Here is a 23,018-nt window from a genome sequence, read left to right on the forward strand (position 1 = left end):
CATGTTCAAAGTAGAAAAATACAGACGGGGATCAATCCTTCTATGCCATCAGAATGGTTTAGACCTTTGTTTTTAGGCTGGGATGGGAATGTCAGCAGAAGGATCTCTTAGTCCTGGTAGGGACACCAGAGCTAGGTACCAGAACATCAGACTCCAGAAATGAGCAGTAACCGGAAGGGGACAGGAAGAGGAGGGGCAAAGAAGGAAGGAGTATTCAACACGATTGCATAAACCATCCCATCTACCCCACCCCCACCCCACCCCACCCCACCTCACCCCGGAACAATTTTTCAAAGTGCTTTTCTAATGGAATGGTTTATAACAGCATCAAACTGTGGACCAGACATGCCAGTCAGCACCAGAAGCTAAGTTGTCGTTTTTTCCTAATAAGGGATTAAAGATCACCTCGGCCTCTTCTGTTACATAGGAAAGCTTAGTTTTGGATTCTGCTTGTGGTCTCCATCTGCTCCCATTTAGATGAATTTTGGTCATGGCCCATAGCTAATTCCCTCCATTAGGTAACAGTAGGATACATCTACAGTGAACCATGTTTGGAGGAAGAAGCACAAACTCACCAAATATGAGACTTAGGAACCAATCACCTGTGTCCAACTGGCAAAAGACATATCCCTTAGATAGCAGCTACTGTAGACAGTGAGAGTATACAACGTAGAGACCTCGCCATGCTAAGTCTTGGTAACACATGGTGAGGCGTCAAGGCGCTTCTTACATCCAAAATGGTTCAGTCACGTGGACAGGTTGTTCTGTACAACCTCTCCAGCATGTCCCTGCTTGCTTCTGATTCCTTCTTGGGTTCACGGCATTGCAATCTAGTCATGCCTTTCTGGCACCCACAACTCCTTCCAATTCTACGAAAAGGGGCATACGCACTAGTTCACAAGCACAAAAGACAGTCTCCTCTAATTTGTTCCCATATTGCAGGTGTACATAATCTCGAGCTAGTCTGCGAGTTTTCCTGTAAGCATCTGACTATGACTTTTACATCATCAAACAACAGCTGTTTGCATATACAAGGGTACTTCGCTGTACTTTGAGCAGGCACCACATGCATTTCAATTATAGGGCCTTTTCCTCTCACTTCTAAACGATCTTTAAATATGATCTAGGTGGGGGCAGAATTTTTTTTTTTTAAAGTTTCATCCTAAAACACAAAGAACAAAACATAACTAGAGAGAGAAGGAGCGAGCAGATGACAAAACACGCCTCTCTCTTGCAGGCCCCGAACGGCATCCTCACAGGTCAACATCCCGAACATCTGTAGGTGTGGTGGCTTGGTCCAGATCTTCCACAGACTTGGATCCATTGTGCTGCTCTTGACGGAAATGCTGCAGGCTGTTGAGCAGCACAGCCTCGATCTGCTCCTGGCAGGCTTTGAGACAATCCTGGAGGAGGGATGTCCAGACGGGAGCTATTAGCATATGCACTGCACTTGCAACAAAACGTCTCCCAGAGACAGACACAATCCAACTCACATCACCCTGTACTCATTTCTCTGTAGAAGTAAATACGAAGGAGAGGAGAGATGCTCTCAAATGCCATGGAAGCTCAGTACACGAAGTGGGGTATGTGAGCCAGCAGCATCAGCACCATCTGGCAACGAGCTAGAAGTCCATCCCAGAGCGAGCCAATAGGAGCTGACATTTCAGCTGAAACCTGGGCATTTCTTATCCTAAAACATATGGACCGGAGAGTGATCCAGCTTAGAAAAAAAAAAAAAAAAGCCCTTGCCTGGACATCAAGGGGCCAATTGGAGGTTTTCTGTCTGGGAAAGGTTGGAGGTGGCGCAGAAGGACCTGGTTCCTGCAAGGTGCCACACTGTTAACCAAGCCAGCAACCAATGAATAGGTAACAAGGGGGATGCCTAACCGTTCAAAGTGTTCAGAAACTAAAACTCTCCGCATTTTCCGCTCATTTACCACCCTTGAACTCTTTTCACAGAAACACAATGCAGAATGTTTACAAACCTCGGGACGCTTAAGCTTGTCCAATTTGGGAATAAGCAAGATTTTGCACTGCTGCCTTTATTAGTCTATATTTGGTAGGGAAAGTCCAGAGCGAGCTGCCCCAGGCAGAAGCTTCTATTAGCTGGGAGACATGGAATGTGAGGGCAAGTCATGCTGTCACTGGGATGGGACTATGGCCCAAGCCAGAAGCTTGGGGGAGTGCAGGGCAAGCTAAGGAAACTGCTCCTAGCAGGGATTTCCCCCTTAGCCTCTTGGCTCTGCCTCCCTGTGCTACGGAGCAGTCTATGCATATAGAAACTGTGCTAACCTGAGGCTCCTCCTGCCTGCCCACAGCTTAATACACACTTCCCCTCTGTTTATTTCACTGTGCAAATCTCACCACCTAGAGGCTGCTATTTTTCCAAGCACAGAGGCATTATCTTTATTTTCCAAAGACCTAAAATAAAGTTGGCATTAGCTACCAAGGAGCGAAGTTTCCATTCCCTCCCACCTCCATCCATTTTTCCTTTCCTATCTCTCATCTGCTCCACATTTCAAACTATAGCTTGGAGATGAGGAGCGACAGCAGACCAAGAGCAAAGGTCAGAGGTGAAATGTTCCCTGAACCTGAGCATGATGGGAAAAAGGAGTGTGGGGTTTGCTCCTCACTCCATACTGGCAGGGCACAGCTCTGTTAGTCAACTCCGATCTCTGTCTCTCCATCTGCAAAAATGAACTGCTAAGCAGCAGATCAATAAACCATCATTGTTTACTATGTGTGTGTGTGATAATGGCTCTATCTGTCCTGAAACCTGAAAGAATCCTTTGGACTTTGAGATTGGATGTTTCTCAGGCCGGCTTTAATCAAGCGATCCTCCTGCCTCAGCCTTCTGAGTAGCTGGGACTGCAGGCACACAAACATGCCCATCTTAGATTTCTTTAAAGGAAGGTATGGATCAGCAATTGTTTAAGACAAGGATGTGCCACAGGTTTGGTCCTAGAGATAGTGTGGCCCAGCACCGGGAGTCACCAAGCCAATTTCAACAATGCCAAATGAGGAACTCATATGCCGAGGATCATCCTGATCTGTGGGCAAGATCATCTGGGTTGGCACATCTACCCTATCATTATGACCAATGTACATCTCCATGGTACCAGTGTATGAATCACACCAGATGGTCCTCCGAGGAGATCAGCCCGCAGAGAGCTTAAGGACTTGGCTTTAGGATGGGCAGTTTCCCGACTCTTCCTACTAAGCCTTCCCTTCTAGCTGCCTGAGACTTTAAAGGGACAACCCTTTAAAACCCTGTAGAGAAACCCCTACAGGGAAGACAGGACATCTGGCAGGCACTTCTACAGGACTTTCAGAGCCAAAGGCTCAAAATGATTCAAGTGTGATGTGACACACCTTTCAGCCAAGGGCAGGCTCACAGGCTAGTCTAAGCAATGGATGAAGATGCCAAGATTTTCATATAAAATGTACACTCCCCTTTCCAATGTTAATTGAAAACCAAATCATTACCGACTAGGTGACCCCTGACCTTTGATCCCTTTCACTTGGAGAAGAGAACAAGGACTAATGTGGTTAACCGAGGAAGGACAGCTGAAACTCCACCTGCTGCTCACACAGTAGACTGCTCGCTCACCCAGTCTGAGCTCTCTGCTCAACTAGCCATCAGTTTCCACTCCCCTGCAAAGTTGTCCGTTACCATTTCTACTTTTAACTAGGTAGGGTCCCTCAGTCCTGGCTCAGGCAGGTGAAAATCTCAAGGGCAAGAGCCTGCCCTGCAGAAACCATGGAGAATACACCACTTCCTGCAGGTGGAGAAATCTGCACTGTACCCTTCCAACGTCAACAGTCCTGGTATAGGAAGATCCTCCCTCCGCTTCTTTGTAGGAGCCCTTCTTGGGCCTCACAGGGCAAATGAGCTTCCTATGAGCTGGCGGAAAGCAAAGAAGACACAGGGGAGTCGTGATCTACAATAAGCAGATTATTAGCTGCCGGGGTGGGGGTAGGTGGTGACTTAGAAAGACAGAAGAGCCCCGCCTCCAACCCAGCCACACAGCTTGTGCCAGGAGGCCGCAGGAGAGAAGTGTGGAGTTCAGAGCAATTCCAAAGGGACAGGACTCACAAATGATATCTTCATAAATAATCAGAGTATCAGCAAATGTGGAGCTGTAAGAGGCCTACAGAGACCAAACTGGGAACTGGAGCTGGGGAATGGTGTGGCTTGTCCCTGAATGACTGCCGAAAATCCACACAAGTCGCCAGTTTGAGAACTCCCTCTTTCCAACGGCCCTGCTTCTTTCAGGATGCACGGAAGGGCATAATGGACAGAGAGCCTCCAGAAAGGAAGACTCAGGCCGAGTGTGCGTGTGCGCGCGTGTGTAGGGGTGATGACAACAAGGCCCCTGATGAAAAGATGCTACATCCCTGTGACAAGCGGGAACTCCAGGACCTCGGCTTTGCGGCAGCCTCCCAAAGCAGCAGGCATTGTGTTAAGATGCCCCAAATTAAGCTGATTAAAAGGAAAGCTATAATGCTAGTCTGTCAGCCGGACAGGTGGCACTCCACTGCGCTGGAGGTCGGGCACCCCTCCAACTCCTCTGATGACAGCCCCCTCCCTGCTCTGCCCCGGCCCCCCATCTTCAGAGCCCTGACAGCAGCGGCTGTGATCTCCAGCTCGTTACTCGGCCCCGACTTCCTCCACTTGCTGGCTCGAGCTCCCTGCCCTGCACCCTCCACCGCCTCCATGAATGGGCCCACGGAACTCCAACCATCAGCCCTCAGTGTTACTGCATCAATCCATTGTCACTACACACGCACTGCACTCAACAGGGGGACAAAGGGCTGAATGAGCCCCAGACCCGCGGCCAACTCAGGCAGAGACAACTTAGGAAACTATCTCATGCTTCCTTTCTTCGCAGGCTGTTTGGCCCGTTTCCTTGCATACCAAATGAGGCTGACAAGAAATGAGGAGGGAGGGAGTCAGGCAGCCCCCGGCTCTAGCCCCCCCTCCCCCGCCCCCAGCCCGCCTTCCAGCCATGCTTCCCAGAATTCCTGACCCTATGAAGCCCACTGAAGATGGCATGGGTCACAGAGATCGCTTGAGAAAACACTCGGGGGAACAGAAGAGATGCCAGGGACCCCACAGAAAACCTGGGGCCCCAAACGAGCCGTTTGCACTGAAGTTATACAGTTTTACAATTACAAGCAGTATCATAAAATGCCAAGACAACCCTAAATTCTAGAATTTACTCTGGGCAGTTCTTGAAAACATGGCAAGGAGTTCTGATGTAACCCAGGTAGAGCTGGCTGTGCTACTAGAGCCTGTATTTGTTCTATTAAATATCTTCTAGAAACTTCCTTATATCTTTAGAGCATGGAAGCCTCAATTCAATTTTTTTTCCTTTCTGACAATGTTGGAGATTGAACCCAGAGCCTTGCCCATGTTAGGCAAGTATCCTACCACTGAGCTTCATACCAGCCCTAAATTCCGCTCTATAATTCGTGAAGTGTGTGACTGAGTGTGAAGATTAAATGGCTTGCACTAAGATAAATCTTCTGACATGTAACTAACGTTTAATTACACACATACATATAGACAGGTAGATCTAGATAGATGGTAAACCTTTCCAAAAGTCCTGAATGAATGAGAGACACACTTGAAACCCATCTGCTTGTCCTTTGTCCTTCCTTCCTTCCTTCCTTCCTCCTTCCTTCCCTCCCTTTCCCCAGCCTCACTACCCCGTGACTGCCAGAGGCTTGGGATAAAAAGCCAAGTCTAGTTGGGTCGTATTCAAGAGACCGCACAGTCAACTGAACAGTGAGGTAAACGCTGGACCAAAGCATGATCACACTGTGGAGGGGACGGAAAAGGAACCCGATTCTCCAGGGACCTGGGATGGCACATCCCTGCTCTCAGACTTACCCTTGGCAACAGAAGCCTGGGTAGGTAGAAGTTCCCTGAGAGCGAGCCTGCCCCCCTGGCTAGGGGCTGTTTTTAGCAACTCTTAACTTGTAGCTGAAGTAAAAAGTACCGAAAATACACCACCCTCTGAGACTTCTCTCCCTGTAAAACTGTCTGTCAGGCTTCTCACTCAGATTTCTCTTTGGAATGAAGCGTTCCGGTTTATTTTGGCAACAAGATGGAAAAACAAAGACCCATTTTCTCAGAGCTGAGTGGGTCCCTGCAATCCCAGCTATCTGCTGCCAGTGAGCTGTGTGGAATGCAGTCCAGAGGTGGCCGATGAGTAAGAGGACCTACTTTCAACCTTGACCTCAGACCATCCGTGAGTTTCCACTTACGGTGAGAGTAGAACATGGTAGGTCTGAACAGATTGTAACGAACAAGGTGAACTCAGGAACTATCTGGTCAGCTATCTGTCACAAGGGGTGAATGTGGTCCTGGGTGTTGGTTTAACTTATCCATGGGACAGTCCAATACACCTGCTGGCATTTCACAGGGGTAGTCCCGGATGTTTCATATGTATTTGTACACATAATGCATGTGTATATATATCCATATATGTATATAAAATGCATATGTGTTTATATTCATATATGTGTATATATATATATATATGTATATATATATATATATATATACCCAAATATATGGATAAAGTATTATGACATAAAATCAGTCACTTTTAGTGTATTTTAGTGCTATGCACATCCATACTGTGTGTGATGCCCAGGATGCTGCATCTCCAATCTGAAGCTCTATATGCATTTACCATTGACTCCCTTTTCTTTCCTCGTCCCAGGTCCTGGGAACCTCAGTTACTCTTTTTGTTTCTATCAATTTGACCTCTCCAGCTTCTTCATATACGACCTGTGTCTGGCTTATTTTACTTAGCACAGTGTTTTTAAGCTTAACCCCAGGCTGATGTTTCTTTTGAAGGGGTCCACAATATCCCATCACATGGTCATATGACATTTTGTTTCTCTAGTCCAAGGACATGTTTTACAAACGTTATTTGGCTCAAATTACAATCGGTCTCATGAGTTCTGTCATTTAAAGTTCGGAACATGCTAGCATTTGTTAATCCAAGATCTTGTGAGGATTCTCCATGGTTTACTTTCCTCTTTTTAAACTGAATTCATCTATTTTATGTGCATCGGAGTTTTGCCTGCCTATGTGTCTGTGCACCACATGTGTGAGTTACAAACTGTTGTGAGCTGTCCATGGGAGCTGGGAATCAAATCCTGGTGCTCTGGAAGAGCAGCCAGTGCTCTTAATGACTGAATCATCTCCAGCCCTTACTTTACATTTCTTGATTAATCGCCAAGTGATTTTCTATGCTCCATCTGCCTATTCCAGCTTCTAGCATGGTGCCTAGGGACCAGGTCTTGCCCATTTCTACTTTCTAATGCAGCAGTCTGCAACAACTGGGCATTCTAAGTGCTTCCAGAAATGAGTGGGGGGGGGGGGGCGGGGAGTGATCCAAGCACACCACTTCTTCATTTACAAAATGGTGAACAGAGGTCGTGAAAGCAGAATTCTCCTTCTGAACACCAGTGCATTCCAAATGGCAGCCTTATCGACCTTCACTCTGGAATTCAGCTCTTCAGAGAGAGCACATGCTGATGGGGGGAGGACATTCAGCACTGGGAAGCTGCGGGCACACCAACCTTTCCACTGAAAACACTTCTGGGAAGCAGATGAGTGAGCTTCAGGGGTCAGTGGTACACATCACATGGAACTTACTGAGGCACCAGCCATTTACCTGGACAGGTGAGGTCGATCTCGTTAGTTCCTATGTCCATGCTTGGATCTGAATACTGCAAGGTCTGTTCTTGGGCCTACTGTGAGCATCAAGCATGGACTTGTACCCCCAAATTAAGACAAAACACTGGTCCCTTGCAGAAACAAAGTGCCAGGGTCAGTGAGATGGCTCAGTGGGTAAAGGTGCTTATCACCAAACCTAGTGACCCCAAGTTCAATGCCCAGGACCCACATGGTGGAAGAAGAGCCAACTACCAAAGCAGGTTGTTCTTTGGCCTCCACATGCGAGTTGTGGCATGTGTTACACACACACACACACACACACACACACACACACACACACATACACACATACACACATGCATGCATGCAAACTTGGACTTCTTGACTAGCTACATGCTTTCTGAGAGGGGAAGGTGGCATCTCCAGTATGAAATGACAGGTTGGTGTGCAGTCATGTAAATCAGGGCACAGACAGAGAGTCTCAGTGGTAGCCCATACGAGCAGTTTCTGTCCATAATTAACAGTAAGGAGCGGGGCAAGACAGAGGGAGGCAAATCATGTTGAAAATGCAGTGACATCTGAGGGTCAAACCGCTATTGTAGGCATCCCCCCCCCCCCCCCCCCCCCGGAGCTGAGGACCGAACCCAGGGCCTTGCGCTTGCTAGGCAAGCGCTCTACCACTGAGCTAAATCCCCATCCCCTGTTGTAGGCATTTTCTGTGTGTGTTCAGAAGTTGAAGAAAGGCTTGTTTGCAATTAGCTAGCATCCTATCTATAAAGGGAACCTTAACAGGAGACATTAGGAAGAGGAAAGAAAGGGGTGAGCCCCTCCACACACACACACTTCTCTTGGAGAATTAGAAAGGTATTCTTCACACTGTGCTGGGGTTAGAGACAGAGAGCTTTGCAATCTATATTTTGGAACCCTTCCTGAAAAGCATACATTTTGGCACCAACATTTAACATAGCCCATCTGAAAACTGGTTCAGAGAAGAGCCTAGGCTTAGTTGTATCAAGCTCTTCAAGGCCTGCCAGCTCTCTGAGCTAGTGGTCAAGGCCCGATACAGGTGAGTTGATGGGTGGCCTTGAGCTCCCTGAGTTTAAACAGCCGCTGCTCAGCATACCCTGGGGAGACACCAGCCACAGGCCTGTGTATCACATGACATGACCCTTGAACCCAGTAAATTCCTTCACAGGGCACTCTAATTCCTGAGCCTCTCCATGGTGAAGCGCCAGGACCTGAGAGCCAGCCCGGCCTTTCAACCAAATGCCTTTTGCAAATACCAGGTTCCCGGGAGCCCCAGCGGTGAACAGTCTCCAGGGTGGAGTCAGAGCTCAGAGGCGTGAAGACCCAGCTCCACTACTACCTGTCTTACCTCCAGGTTGCCTCCTTTACCCTCTCTGTTGCCTGGGGAAACGCAGGGAACTGTCTATCTGGGCTCTGTGAACCATCCCAGATGGAACCCTCTCCAACTACTATGTCCTAGGCACTGAAACCAGGACCTTATGGAATCCTGGTCCATCTCAAAACCTCTCTTGTTTAAGAGCTCTGAATTCTGGCAGCCAGCAGCAGACTTGGGGCCATCCACAGAGAATGGAAAAAGTCTAAAGCTAATAATAGTTCCTTGAATTTGTGTCGTACTTGATCTTTGTGTGCCTGGTCATCCGTCACCGCTTTGATCAAAAGCAAAGCCAGAGACAGGATGGTGGAAAGCTTGACAGCATGCACGCAGGGCCACATCTTGAATGTGCTCTCTCCACTGCGGCCACGGCCCAGCTTTAGCTGCCCCCTTTGAGCCTTACCTCCTCAGAGGGGAGTAGCAGAACTGGAGGCTCTCCATGGCAGAGCAGAGGCCTGACAACGTGTACATAAATGGACATGAACCCCATACCACAGAGGAAAACCAGTCAACGGCCCTCCCCTCCCATCAGTCTGCTGAGGTCCGTCTGTATTTTAAGGCACACACAGGCCTTCAAACCCACAAGAGGAAGCAGAAGGTAGTTAGTGGTGCACACCTGCCATTGCAGCTACCAGGGAGGTGGAGGGAGGAGGATCACAAGTTCAAGGCCAGCCTGGAAACTTTGTGAGATTGTCTCTCAATGAAAGTTAGAGAAGAGATGATGACATGACTCAGTGGTAGAGTGATGGCCTGGCATGCCCAGAGCCCAATCCTCAGTAACACACACACACACACACACACACACACACACACCTTGATGGGGAGGTGTCACTCTGCTAGAGCTTACACCGCCTTAAATGCTGATCTTCAAAGACAAACACCAAGAAGAAAAGAAAAAAAGAAAACAACAACAAAAACTTTGACCCACCATCATAAACCAAGCATTTTTCCCGGGACTTGAGGAGAGACATCAGGTTTCAGCCAAGGTGGTGGGTACCTACCACATCAGTGTGGGTGATCTTGGCCAGCAGTTCGGTCAGTGCATCACACGTGAGTGTGTTTGCTTCTTCATCCTGCTGAAGCCCACAGATGGCTGCTCCCACACTTCCGGTTGCGATCATCGATGGTGGGTACATGGCAAACTTGAAGTCTGGAAAGAACAAGAGGCTGAAAGTTAATCACAGAAGCCAAATGGGGCCCGAGCTTGCCAGCCTGCAGATGCTCACACATCAGAAGGTGTGAGGCCACTGGCCTGGGATCCCTGGCTCCACAGCCACTCTCTCCCTTGACTCCTTCCACAGGAAGCTCTTTTGCCAACTATGGGCATTCTCAATCTTAAAAGGGACACCAAGGCCAGAGAGCAAGGTCACTTATCTGAGTGAACACAGCAAGTCACCAAAGGCTCCACGTCCTGGGGAGTCTATGCCCCACAATCGTTCAAGAAGTCAGTACATGCCAGGTACCATGTTCTTTGCTCTGGCCTGGCCAGTGAGGTGAATAAAATGTGGCATCTTCCCCAGGAGATAGTGGAACAGAGTCAAGGAGGCATGTAATTGTACAGGTCAGTACTCCATCTACCCTGCAGGTCGGATAACTACGGGCTTTTGACATTTGAAGGAGGGAGGGCAAAGCACAAGGAGATGGGCAATCATGAGGACTTCGGTGAAGAATGATATTCCCAACAGGACCTTGCCCTAGTCTATGGCTAAGCATAAAGAAATACTACGGAGGGGCTGGAGAGTTGACTCAGCTTATTGCTCCCGCAGAAGACCCAAGTTCAATTTCAGCATCCACATGAACTCTCTGTATCTCCAGTCCCAAGGAATCTGATGTCTTCTTCTGACTTCCACAGGCCCCAGGCATGTGCACAGCACACATACATACATGCAGGCAAAACACTCCTGTGTGTGAGTGTGTGTGTGTGTGTGTGTGAGTGCATGCTCACATGTGTGTGCATGTAAACAAAATACAGAAGCAGTAATGTAGGAGATGAGGTGAGTTGGCCCAAATTCCCTTAATTCTCAACTTCTAACCATATGTTAAGGATCTTCAGAACATTAGGACAGAACTTTACTCAAATACCAAAGACTAATATTTGCGTTCCAATCATACTGTTATTCACCATAAGTAGTAGTGGCAGCTTGGGACCCTAAATTTAGTTCCTTCTGAGTGATTCTCTAAGGGGCTTCCTGACTATGATCCATTAACTGCCGGACCTGCCAACTGCTAACATGCATGCATTGAACATGAACATGATGTCTGTTTAACACACATATCGACCATGGAAAATGACCTTATGGGTGGAAGGACACCTGGGAATTGTCAAGTTGATCTTGTCCTTGCCCCTGCCTTGGGCTCCCAAACTAAAGAGGTAACAGCGCCATCACTCAGTCTAGTAGCAGTTGTGAAATGGGGCCCACTTTCCAGTGTATGATCACCAGTTGCAGCAAGGACACAATACATCCAGTGGGGACAGAAGGCAGAGCACAGAGGGACAGATGAGTCCCACTTCAGATCATATGGGACTACTGGGCTGAACATGAACGCTCAGAGCAATCTAGGCTCTTCCCTTCTCCCAATGCAATGCCCTCCTGCAGCAGCGTGGCACTGTGAGGCTTTTTCAACAGAACACGGTGCCTCAGCATTGAATCCCCACTGTTCTTAGACACTCTACGAATCAGCGAACCGTGCACGCGTCCCCTCCCTCCTGGGCTCAATCCCAGGAACACTGGGTAGGCCTGGCCGTCTGTCTGTCTCTCTCCTTGGCTTTCTTCCATTCACCATTTTCTCCCTGAGGCCCATATATTATGGGGTTTCACCCAACTCCCGCTGGCCGCCAAGCCCTGCCTGGGTTTTCTCTATCTGCCTAACTGGAGTGACGGAGCCAACCTCCTCGCCTCTTGCTCTGCTGTAGGTCTCTCCCATACGGGCCACAGGAGACTGTTTCTCTGTCCAGTCACCTTGTTAGCTCCTCTCTGTGACATTCACAGTACAGAAGAGGCAGTCAGCCCATGGCCCTGGGCCCATCGAGGCCCTGGGTGAGAGCACCTGGCAGTGACAGGGCAGGGAATTGTCCTCAATGTTCCTTTTCTTGTGCCCAGGCTCCAGATCAGGAGGCATGTGCATCATCCCCGTAGACCTTCGCAGCCACACTGCTAACAAAACCAACTCAATGTTAGCACGTGGAGCCAGAAGGGATATATGACTTGACCTGGGGTACAGGTACAAGACCTTTATGAGGGAAGGTTCTACCTTTTCCCTTTCCCTAAAAAAGTACTGAAGGGAGTCCTCCTTGGGCAGAGTCTGACTGACTCTTTATACCGTGCTCCAACATGCACGACTAGTCACCCCATACCCCACACTGTGGTAAAACAGGTGTTCCCAAGAAGCAGCAGTTTCGTATGGCTAGGTAGCCAATTTATTACACAGCAATACATCCTAGTATGGTGTCTTTTTTTTCTTTTCTTTCTTTCTTTTTTCTTTTTCTTTTTTTTTTTTTTTGGTTTTTCGAGATAAGGTTTCTCTGTGTAGTTTTGGAGCCTGTCCTGGATCTCGCTCTGTAGACCAGGCTGGCCTTGAACTCACAGAAATCTGTCTGGCTCTGCCTCCCAAGTGCTGGGATGAAAGGTGTGCGCCACCACCGCCCGGCACCAGTTGGTATCTTATGCTTGGCTTCACATATACTACACGGATATCTTCAAAGGAAACTTTTCTGACCTAAGAAGGGTTAGTCATTTGCTCGGCAAAGTGGTGGTGCACACCTTTCATCCCAGCACTTGGGAGGCAGAAGCAGCTAGAATTCTGAGTTCAAAGCCTGCCTGGTCTACAGAGCCAGTTCCAGGACAGCCAGGGTTACTCAGAGAAACCCTGTCTTGAAAAAGAAAAAGAAAGTTTAAGTACTAATTTAGCTTCTTCACAGTGCTATTCTGAGGACTGACTATAATAGCCGATGCTGTTAACCCAGGCATGGAACCTGGCTCCTAGTAAACCACCAAAGACAGACGTCAGTCACTCTCGATCCTAGTCCTCACCCTCCACTGCTCTCCCCCCTGGGACTGCCTGTCAGCTGTTGAGTCAGTAGTTATCTTTGCCCATGCAGTCCACATTTATTCTGATGTGGTTCACCTAGAGCCCAGGAGCAACGCCCATGTGGGGAGCCCCAGGCCTGGCCTCCTCACTCCCTCCTGGTGGGTGCAGGCCAAGGACACATACCAGGCGAATGGAAATCTTGAGGTGTCAGGTGATTCGTTCAGTGTCACTCACTAGGGGTGTTGGACCTCTGACTAGGGACGCCTTTGCACTCCGACCCAGTCTGGGTTTGGAACAACCCTCAGAGTTACCTCCCACACGGTGAAGGAAAACACAAAAGCAGGGCTCTTCATCAGAAGCCCAACTCCACGGGCCCCCCCTCCGCAGGGTCAGCCGGAGACTGTGGTACCAGATCCCAAGGACGCCGCAGAAGCAGCTGGGTGGTGTCAGGAGTGGCTCCCGAACCCGAGCAAGGACCCGGGGAAGCACTCGGTACCCAGCAACGTGGAATCTGCACTTTTTGATGAGATTTCACTGGCCAGACTGTTCTACGCTAACGGAGTCTAAATCTGGGAGGTTGTGAGTGGTCCTGCTCAAACAGCCTGACGCCGAGTCAAAGTAGGAGCCTGAGCAGTGCTGACTACCAAAGCCTCCCGGGGCTGCTCTACTCTCACTCACCACTAGGGGGAGCGGCGTTGATTTTTTTTTTTTTTTTTTTTTTTTTAAATTGAGGCTGAGGAAACCCAGAAAAACTGTTTTCTCTGCTTCTTCCTCTTCCTTAACCTGTAGTGAGCGTGGTGCAAGTTCAGACCCAGGGTGCTCACTGGCCAGTCAGTGACACCCGTGATGTCATTCGGCACACACTCATCTGCCACCCCCAGAAAGGATTCAGCACAACCGGTCCTTAAGGTGCAAGGGCAGTAACAGTTAGCTACTGACTTGCTAGCTTGGGTGGGAGGAGAAAAGCACCCATTCATCTCACGGCCAGATGGGATGTGAGATAACCAGTATCACTCACAGAACTCCAGTTCAACATGCTACTTCCTCCTTTTGGCCCCATGACTGCCCTCTGAGGGCAGTTCAGAGGCCCCCGGGTGGATATGTGGGTTTCACTCTTCCTTCCTGGCTACCAGAGAGGCTTGGATTGCATTCTAGAACAAGAGTCAAGTCCCCAGACTTTTCAGAGCCGCCACAGTCTGGCTACAACTTGGGGCTGGAATCAATAAGCGCCTTTAGGAGAAGACTGGGTGAACTCTAGGCGAAAGCCTTGGGGTGGAGGTGGGGTTAACACGGGCAATTGGGTACAGCAGTCACAGGTGGGCTCCCAGTGCCAAAAGAAGCGGATGCAGGGAATCTGGGGTACCTGTACCAAGTTTAAACTCAATGCCACCGATGTTACATGCTAAGCATGCCAAGGTTGCTGGTGCCCAAGTGAGATCCTGGTCATCTCAGGGGGGCCTTCTTGCCCCTGCTGCGGAGCCCACTTCTGCCTTCCCTGAAGCCACGCGTTCTGGGCAGGAGCTGGAGTTATGAAAAACCTCTCACACCACTCAGACTCCTCCACCAAGACCAACTGGGAGAGCAATAACCAGGTAGTCTCAGGCCGCCTCGCTCCCAGAAGCCACTGTAAACTGAACAGGGGAGGAAGGCACCCCTCTGCCTTGCCACCAACCTTAACCCAGAGTCCCATAAAGGCAGACTGCTGCTGGTCAGCCACTCTTCCCTCCCTCGGCCCCCGGACTCCCCACGCTCTCTTCCCCTTTCACACACACATACGCTTAGTACATCCCTGAGAGCAACCGCCAGCAGCTGTGTTTCATAACTGGTTTTTCCATAAACTAGCAACATCGCCCCAGGGCTGGCTACCTACCATCTCTTCAGGACTGCCCCCTTCCTGTGCCATGGTGAACCCCCAGGACCCTGGCTGCAGGCGCTTCCTCCGCTCCAGGGCTGGAGCTAGAGTGAGGCTGTGAGGTACCGTGGCAGGGAGCACCAGCTGTGGCTGAGGGGGCAGGCGCCTCCTGTCTTTGGTCCTTGAGTCACTCCGTGTCTGCCATTTGAGGGCCCTGCCATTTCTTGGGTCCACTAGATCGTGGCTCCCCGAAGCTCTGTCACTCAAGAGCAGCAGGCCTTGGTGTTTAGGCTGTCCAGCCGACTGCCGGCCTGCTTGCTGCCCTCCACCCCCACCCCCCCACCCCGCCATCACCAGCAGGGTTCCAAAGTTTATCCACTTGCAGGGGTCCAAGTGCAGCCCAGGGGAGAGACGAGGGCCCTGTGGTCAGGCCTACCCTTTCCACACCCAGGAGGCTTGCGGTTCTCTTCTTCACTTTCACGAGGTCTGCGCCTCAGGCTTGGTACTTGGCACACAGCTCTGACCTGACTGGAGGTACACTCTCCCCTTTCCTTCCCACTTCTTGGCTAAAGCCAGGCTGAGGCCCCCCAAAGGCAGTCTTCCTGACTGCCTCCACCTCCCAGTGGACCTCTGTCCTCAGTCCCTGAATCCCAGGATCCCAATTTTGGCCCCAAAGTTGGCAGCTGCCCCAAGGATCTGGACAAGACAGCCAAGAGTGGGGGATGGGATCCCCAAGAATAGAGAATGGGCCTGTGGTCTATACAGGATTGGGAGAATCTATCGGAGCCTGGGTAATTCCACCTATCACCCCCTCACCCCAGTGCAAGATCAGGGAGAAAGAAGTGGTGGACACTCTCCACCCCAAAGACCTGTTAGTCAAGGTCAAAGTAGGACTGTGGCCATTGGCAGCTGGGTGGTGGGGGAATTGAGGTCGGGGGGTCAGCTGTCCTAGGGCCAGAGAGAAGAGGTTGTCTCACCCACACACACACACACACACACTGAATCATTGCAAGAGAGGAAAGGGACTGAGTTCCTGGATGACAAAAGAACAGGTCACTGTGAGGCTGACCTCTAGAGCCCAGGCCAGTCCGCAGGAGAAGAGCAGGGAGCAGAGGAGGACTGTTGTCCAAGGTGGAGCCAAGACTGAGGCTTCTGTGTGCACTGCCCCCAGCCCCCAGCTGCTGGAAGGACAGGTAACTACACAAAGGAACTGGGGCACGTGTGCCATAAGGGCTGATGCAGGTCCCCAAGGGCTGGGCTAAACCAGCAACAGGAAACATGCACACACACGCACACACATGCACACACACACACACACACACACACACACACACACACACACCCCTAAAAGTGGGAGGTGGAATCCCACATACAAGCCAGTCGGAGCCCGTGTCTAGTAGCAGGAAAAGTCGTATCCACCTTAAGTGAAGAAGTTCAAGTCTCAGACTGGGGCTCACTATTGTTGGAGTACTTTCACAATTAGTACTGTGCATGAGCCTTATAAAGCCCAGGGCATGTCTCGCTGTGGGTTGTAGTTTTCCTATGCATTCTGCAAAGGCTAGAGAAATGATGTATCCAAAAGCTTGTTTTGCAGATGGAGTTGAACTCCAGAGAGGTGAAACGGTCTGTGCAAGGTCACTCAGTGATAAGTAACAAAGTCTGTCTGACCTTTTAACTTCGAACAAAGCACGGGCCCTATTGTTCAGTACACAAACACATAATTAACGCATTACAAGGAGTAAAATGTTACACTCCACCCCGACTCCCTATCACACCTCCACAGTTCAAGAACCCCTGGTGAACTGAGCTGCACCCCGCTCATGGTTATTCTTTACCTTCTGACCCTGAGGAGATGAACTCCTGACACATCTCCCCTGGATTCCCAAGCTCCTAGAGCAGGGTTCTCAACCTTCTTCCTAATGCTGTGATCCTTTAAGACAGTTCCTCATGTTGTGGTGACCCCCCCAACCTTAAAACTATTTTGTTGCTACTTCATAACTGCAATTTAGCTACTGTTATGAATCGTAATGTAAATATCTGACATGCAGGATATCTGATATGCAACCCCTGTGGGAGCTGAGACCCACAGATTGAGAACCACACTTCTAGTGGCTTCTACCCACCTGTGGGCCAGTGACAGCTACGTGTCAAAATCTTTTCCAGAGCTTGGAAAACCAGGCTTTGCTCAGAAGGTTTGCTCCCTCATCAGCCGAGGGAGCCACCAGAAGGCAATGAATGAATTAGTGAACAGGAATTCTTTCTCTCTCATCAGGGCGGCCGAGGATTTATCTTGTCACGTTCCTTTAACCTATATTTGCCCTGCCTACCTTACGTTCCCTCTCAGGCTTATCTCCAAGCTGTCCTTTTCCTCAAAAGATTAAAGATCTGGACACAACCAGTGAGCGGTATATATAATCTTCAAAGAGCACTTTAGACATCATAAACAATATTTTAGCAGGCACTAATTTCTTTCCCCTGACCACACCTGTCCCTATAAAGCATTTATGAGTGAAGCAGGGCAAGAAAATATTCGAGTTCTGATAAAGAGGGAACAAGCCAGAACGGAACCCCCAGACTGGCTAACTCAGGCCCACTTGCCCAGGACACCCAACGTGGCAGGAGTTGGTAGGACTTCCTCCCGCCCCTAGTGTGAGCCCCTGAGCTCCCTCTCACCGGTAGCACACAGAGCGATGAAGGTCTGCGCATGCTTGCGGATCAGAGACAGCTTCTCCTTCTGCTGGGGGAGCTTGCGCAGGATGTGCTCAATGAAGTCATGAGGGGTGACTGCAGCCAGGTTCCACTTCAGCTTGCCCAGCACCACCAGTTCCCATTCCTGCAAAGGGCGGGAGGAAGAGGGCAGAGTACTAAACATCCATAGGCTGACTCCAGGTCTGGGCTAGGGGCTGCCTTCCAGACCAGCTTTAATGATGCTCATTAAGGCTCAGCTGTCGGATCATGATCCTAAGGGGGGCCTCATTTGTCACCATGCCCTTCATGCTTTGCAGTCGCTGACAGCTCTTCTTGTGATGAAAATGTCAGGCTCCACTGAAGATAATGAGAGGCCAGGTAACCATTGCCAAGATCCGACTTTCTTCAGTTTTCTTCCCAACCCTACCCACAGGACCCTGATGTCCACAAATGCTGATACTTGCCCACCCAGAAAGTTGGACCTATAGCAAGATCTAGTCAAGGTCACGGTGGCACTGTGGCAATAATTTATTGGATATGTCTCTATCATAGGACTAATAGTCTCTTTACTTCTCATGAAAAAAAAAAGTTACTTGCAGATTAGGAACGAAATAAGCTTCCTTGGCCCAATTCATTGGCAGCCAATTAGCTGGCCTTTACTTGTGAGAGGAAGTATTTTTCTCTCTGCTGCTAACACTTTCCCCTTTGACACAGCATGGAGAAGTCTTGGGGATATGACACTTCAGCTTCACTGGCCTTTGTCTTCATGACTAAGAGGCCCAAGGTGGTCACTTGCAACCCCATGTGGCCGACAGTGATTTGAGGTGAGGTGGAGGTGCTGAGACAGGGTCCTAAAACTCCTTCAGCCCACATAACTGGGACACTGCAACCGTCTCTTTTATGGGCCTCTCACTGCAGTCACACTAGTAAACAGCCTTGTGTCTCTCTTTTTGTGAAATATATAGGGGAATTCTGTCCAAATGAACTGGACTAAATAAAATAAAACCACAAGAAAATGGGTACCTGAGCGGTGTGTGTCTGGGATTCCACCTCTCTGAAGCAGAATGGAGGTTTCAGGCGAGCTTAAATTATGTAAGACCTTCTTTCTTTTGTTTTTGTTTTGCTTTTCCCCCCACCCTGAACGTGGGGTTCATTCAAAAGGGAACTGTCACTGCCAACCAGTCCTCTTCAGAAACACACGAGACAGCTATTGCCTGGCCATGACCCGGCTCCATCTGCAAAGCTCAGGGACAGGCTACAAAGCACCAGCTAGCTATGGTGTGTCCTGGAGCAAGCTCTCTTCATCCATGACATAGGAAGGCTCTTCCAGACCCTGTGACTTCTGGCTAGGAGGTGGGAAGCTGGCATGCTTTATTCATTTGGAAAGACTTAAAGTTAGCATCACTGGTCCTGGAAATATTAGGGTGTCTTGAAAAATACCTCAAATCTTCCAGTACATCAGCCACATGGAAGATTCTTTTTCATGTGTTTCGGGAGAAAAACAAGCTGGTCTCCAATTCTAATCTTTTTTTTTTTTTTTTTAATTCATAAGCTTTCAAGTCCGCCCTGGCTTTTTGCAGGAAGTTGGGATAAAAACCCGCTTAACTACGAAAAAAACAGAGATGGCTTGAATCCCAGCCCTTCCTTCTTCTAGGGCAATGTGAACATAAACTCGTCCTCTGGCATCATTATTAAAAGAAGCAGATCTTCCAGAAGAAAGCACCTTTAGGGGCCTCTCAGCCCAAACCAGAAGCAGCTGAAATCTGGCAGTGGTTCAAAGGTGAAGTCATTCATGCCCCTCTGCATTCTCGGCAATTCCTCCCCCAACCTTGCACATGTCTGCCACTAGGTGGCAGCACAAGCCCAGAAAGGAGGGCTCCTCACAAAGGGCTCAGTTCAAGAAGCCATTCTCAGCCTTGGAAGACTTTGTGCAGGCCCAGGCCATGCCAGCAAAGGGGAGTAGGCAGAGGGGGTGGTCCTCTTCTACCAGTGCAAGAGAAAGGTGTGCAAATCACTGAAGGTGGACCCCAGAAAATGCAAAACAGAGCTGCAGAACCTTCAGTGTGTCGCTGCAATGTGAAGGGAAGGGGCAGGAGGTTTTTTTTTTTTTAAAAAAAAAAAAAAAAAAAAAAAAAAAGATAGGTGGTGGGGAAAACCTTTTTGGCAGAAAATTCGAGCCAAGACAGGGCCCTCTGGGAATTGTATCAGTCACAGTCCCTTCTGGAGCTAAGGACTCATGCTCTAGAGGCTGCCAATAGCAGGCCACGACTTTGCGTCCAAGTTGATATATCGACACTTAGTGATCAGCTTTGTATGTATGTTGATATTGTGAGATTTTATTGATCTGTAAGACATTACCTGCGACACCTCCAGGCTCTTAGGAGACACAACACAGGTAGCATGTGAGAAATCAGACTGTGTTCTCAAGGTTCAGTGGAAATATAGACCTTCATTAAAATCATGAACTAAAATAGTCTATACCTCCCCACCCCCACCCCCACCCCCGACTCAAATTCTCAACTGAATTTCATCCTCACAAATTTCCACGAGGTATTGAGCTTTGTTCACTCCCTGACATGAGAAGACTAGCTGTCTCTTACTGAGTCACCTAGTTAGTGTAAAGGATCCAGTAGTCCTGGGCAATTCCGAATCCTAAGATGGACCTGGGGTTGGTGGATGGGGTTGGGGGAGGGCAGAGTCAGGAGCAAGGAGAGCAGCATTACCAGCAGCTCCTGGGGCTTCACGGAGTTGTCGGTGTAAATACACAGCTTTTCCGCAGTCAGCGGGATGGTCTCTTTGAGCTTAGAGGCTAGGAACATGCACACTGCGCCCAGGAGCTGAAGATGGGTCTTAGGAGTCGGGACTCCGGCCAAGAAGCGGTCCAGATAATTCATGGCCAAAGGAAAGACTTCCTCTTCACACTTCTGTTCCTCACAGACCTACAACCGGAGTGGGAAAGGGTCCGAGACGACAGTGAAAAAGTAGCATCAGAAACAGAGGAAAAGAAAAGTATAACCCGTGGCAACCAAAAAAAAAAATTTTTTTTAAATTTTTTTGTGGAGAGGGGGAGGGGAATAGAAAGGGCAAATAGAACAGGGGTGAGAACACTGGAGTAAATCCGAAGAGCCCTTGGGCCTCAGATATTCCCCCAGAGCTGAAAAAAGTGGTTAACTGAAGTCCCCCCAAACCCCCAGGCAAAGCCCAGAGCAGCGGCCGCCGCCTGCCGCTCCCTCTGCCTCCTCACTTCTCCGCTCTCTAACTCACTCACTCTCTTTTTTGGATTTCGTCATCTTTTCAAAAAATCAATAAAAATATTCTGGAAGCTCCAAGGGTCTACTTCTTGGTCTCATTCGGATCCCCAGACCCTATTCTATCATTCCCGACAATTGAAAAAATTGTCCAGGGTGGTCTCGGCCGCCCAGGGGCCGCTGTTGGGGGGGAGGGTGGAGAAGAGAGGGGGAGGGAGGAGGAGGAAGCGCGCCGCAGCCGCCGCAGCTGGAGCCGGAGCAGGGGGGACCGCTTCGAAAAAAATTATTAAAAATCGAGGGGAAAGCCTAGAAACTTCCTTTGGGCCTGAAAACCCCAGAGAGGCTCCAGGCTCCCCGGAATAGAGGTTTCGGGTGTCATTAAGGTCATTATCTCCACCCCAGGGGCTCTGGATCCCCGTGCGGAAACTTGCGGAGTGTCCGGCTGCGGCCCACAAGGGCAGTAGCTAAGAAGGCTGTACCCAGCCGGGAGCTGGGGGAGAGGGAATCGGGGAACCCCTCTCCAGGAGGCACGCGGGACTCTGATCTCTCATCTGGGGGTGTCCCCTAGCCCGCTCTACACACACCTCCTCCCTCGCTTCCTACCCCACCCAAATCTGCGCGCTGAAGAAGCAGTCAAACTGTAAGTAACCTTGGTGATCTGGGGGCTGGGAGAGAGGGCACGACCAGAAAGAGGGTGACCACGATCATGGGGTGCTTGGGGGAGCCAGCGAATGTTCCCAGTCCTTGCAACTGGAGTTTGCAAAGCAACATGGCGAAAGCGCGGCAGGTCCAGAGCTGTGCATACGTGGGCACCCTCCTCTCTCCGCAAAGATTGCAAGCAAGACTAAAGCAGCGGTTCTTTCAGAGTCCCCTAAAACGCACGTTTTCCCTGTGTGACTTCCGGGGCTCTCCTGAATTCCCTGTTTCTCTCCTCCCTACTCCCCCTCCAAACTGCCAACGCGGAGTCCCGACCACACGCAAGGGACCCGAGGCCAGGGTGGCATTGCCCCAGCCTCGGGGTGCGTGCGGGGGGGGGGGGGGGCGTCTGTCTTCCACTGTTGGTGTGGATTTTCAGGTCCCTACACCCTTGAGGGGCCTCACTGAAGGCAGCGGTTCCACAAAACAGGTCAGAATGGGGATGGGAAGACGAGGAAGCCACATGCAGACACAAGTTAGCGGGATGCACCCCCCCCCCGATCGTTGCCTCACCCACGTTTTCTCCCCCCAGTTAATATAGCAAGGGGCAGAATTGCGTCTCCTTCAGGGGTGCGGGGCCACCTCGCGCACGAGCGCAGGGAGGCCAGCGCAGGGGTAGTCCCCTCTCAGTTTTAAGATCCCTGCGTGTTGGGGGATGCGGGGGGGGGGGTGAAGCTGGTAGGACTGCTTCTCCCTGAGAGCGTCGCCAGCACACCTACCTCTAGCATCCAGGTGGCCACCATCCTGCGCATGTACGGCTGGATGTCCTTCTGCACGCACTTGAAATAGGAGCACTGCGGGAGGTAGCGCTCCTCGATGGTCAACAGGTTCTGCAGGACGCGGTCTTCCAGCAGGTTGCGGTCCGGCACAGCCCTGCGGACCGGGTCCACCTCGCAGCAAAGCAGCTCCATGGCCAGCCGGCGACCACTCGGTCCCAACTGTGAAAGTTTTATTAGATTTTGGAGGGAGGGGGCGCTCCCCTTACCTCCTTCCTTTGGCTAAATTCGAGATTTCAGAGGGGAAAAGTGGAAGAGAGAGAGGAAAAGAGAGAGAGTGAGGTGGGGGGGGGGGCAGGCAGAGTGGAAGGTGGGCGAGCAGAGCCTCAAGGGCTGTCTGACTCGCACCGGTCCTTCACTCAACTGCCTCGCTCTCCCCAGCTCGCTCTCCTCTCTCTGAGGCAGTGACGCAAGCTGGCAGGGCAGTTAGATCTCCTCCCCCTCTCCGGTTCCTCCTCCCCTTTCCTCCTCTCCCCTGGCGTCCCTCCCCTCCTTTCAATCTCTCCCTCCCTCTTTCCCTTCCCTACCCCCCCCCTTCCCTCTTGTTATTAAGGAACACAGCAGCTGGCCCGACCAAACTTCAAACACGATCCCCCGCCCCCACCCCCCCACCCCCAGTTCTCCAAGGCCC

General features: G+C 50.3%; 1 protein-coding gene across 1 annotated transcript; it reads right to left on the reverse strand.

Annotated features, from left to right (window-relative positions):
• Positions 1–261: 261 nt before the first annotated feature.
• Positions 262–22,778, reverse strand: Ccnd2 (cyclin D2). The gene is made up of 5 exons (XM_059258654.1): positions 22,331–22,778; positions 20,391–20,606; positions 17,653–17,812; positions 10,100–10,248; positions 262–1,403 (listed from the first exon to the last, which is right to left on the reverse strand). Exons 1-5 carry the CDS (start codon positions 22,520–22,522, stop codon positions 1,254–1,256), a joined length of 867 nt encoding a protein of 288 aa, XP_059114637.1. The 5' UTR covers positions 22,523–22,778; the 3' UTR covers positions 262–1,253.
• Between the last annotated feature and the right edge of the window lie 240 nt (positions 22,779–23,018).

The sequence above is a fragment of the Peromyscus eremicus genome, chromosome 3, assembly GCF_949786415.1.
Source record: "Peromyscus eremicus chromosome 3, PerEre_H2_v1, whole genome shotgun sequence".
Classification (NCBI taxonomy): domain Eukaryota; kingdom Metazoa; phylum Chordata; class Mammalia; order Rodentia; family Cricetidae; genus Peromyscus; species Peromyscus eremicus.

Excerpts from the sequence above, each read along its gene's own strand:
- Ccnd2 (XM_059258654.1), bottom strand. The coding sequence starts at position 22,522 with ATGGAGCTGCTTTGCTGCGAGGTGGACCCGGTCCGCAGGGCTGTGCCG. Across the intron at positions 17,813-20,390 it reads TGAAGCCCCAGGAGCTGCTG|GAATGGGAACTGGTGGTGCT; the intron begins GTAATGCTGCTC and ends CGCCCTTTGCAG. Across the intron at positions 1,404-10,099 it reads AGATCACCCACACTGATGTG|GATTGTCTCAAAGCCTGCCA; the intron begins GTAGGTACCCAC and ends TCCCTCCTCCAG.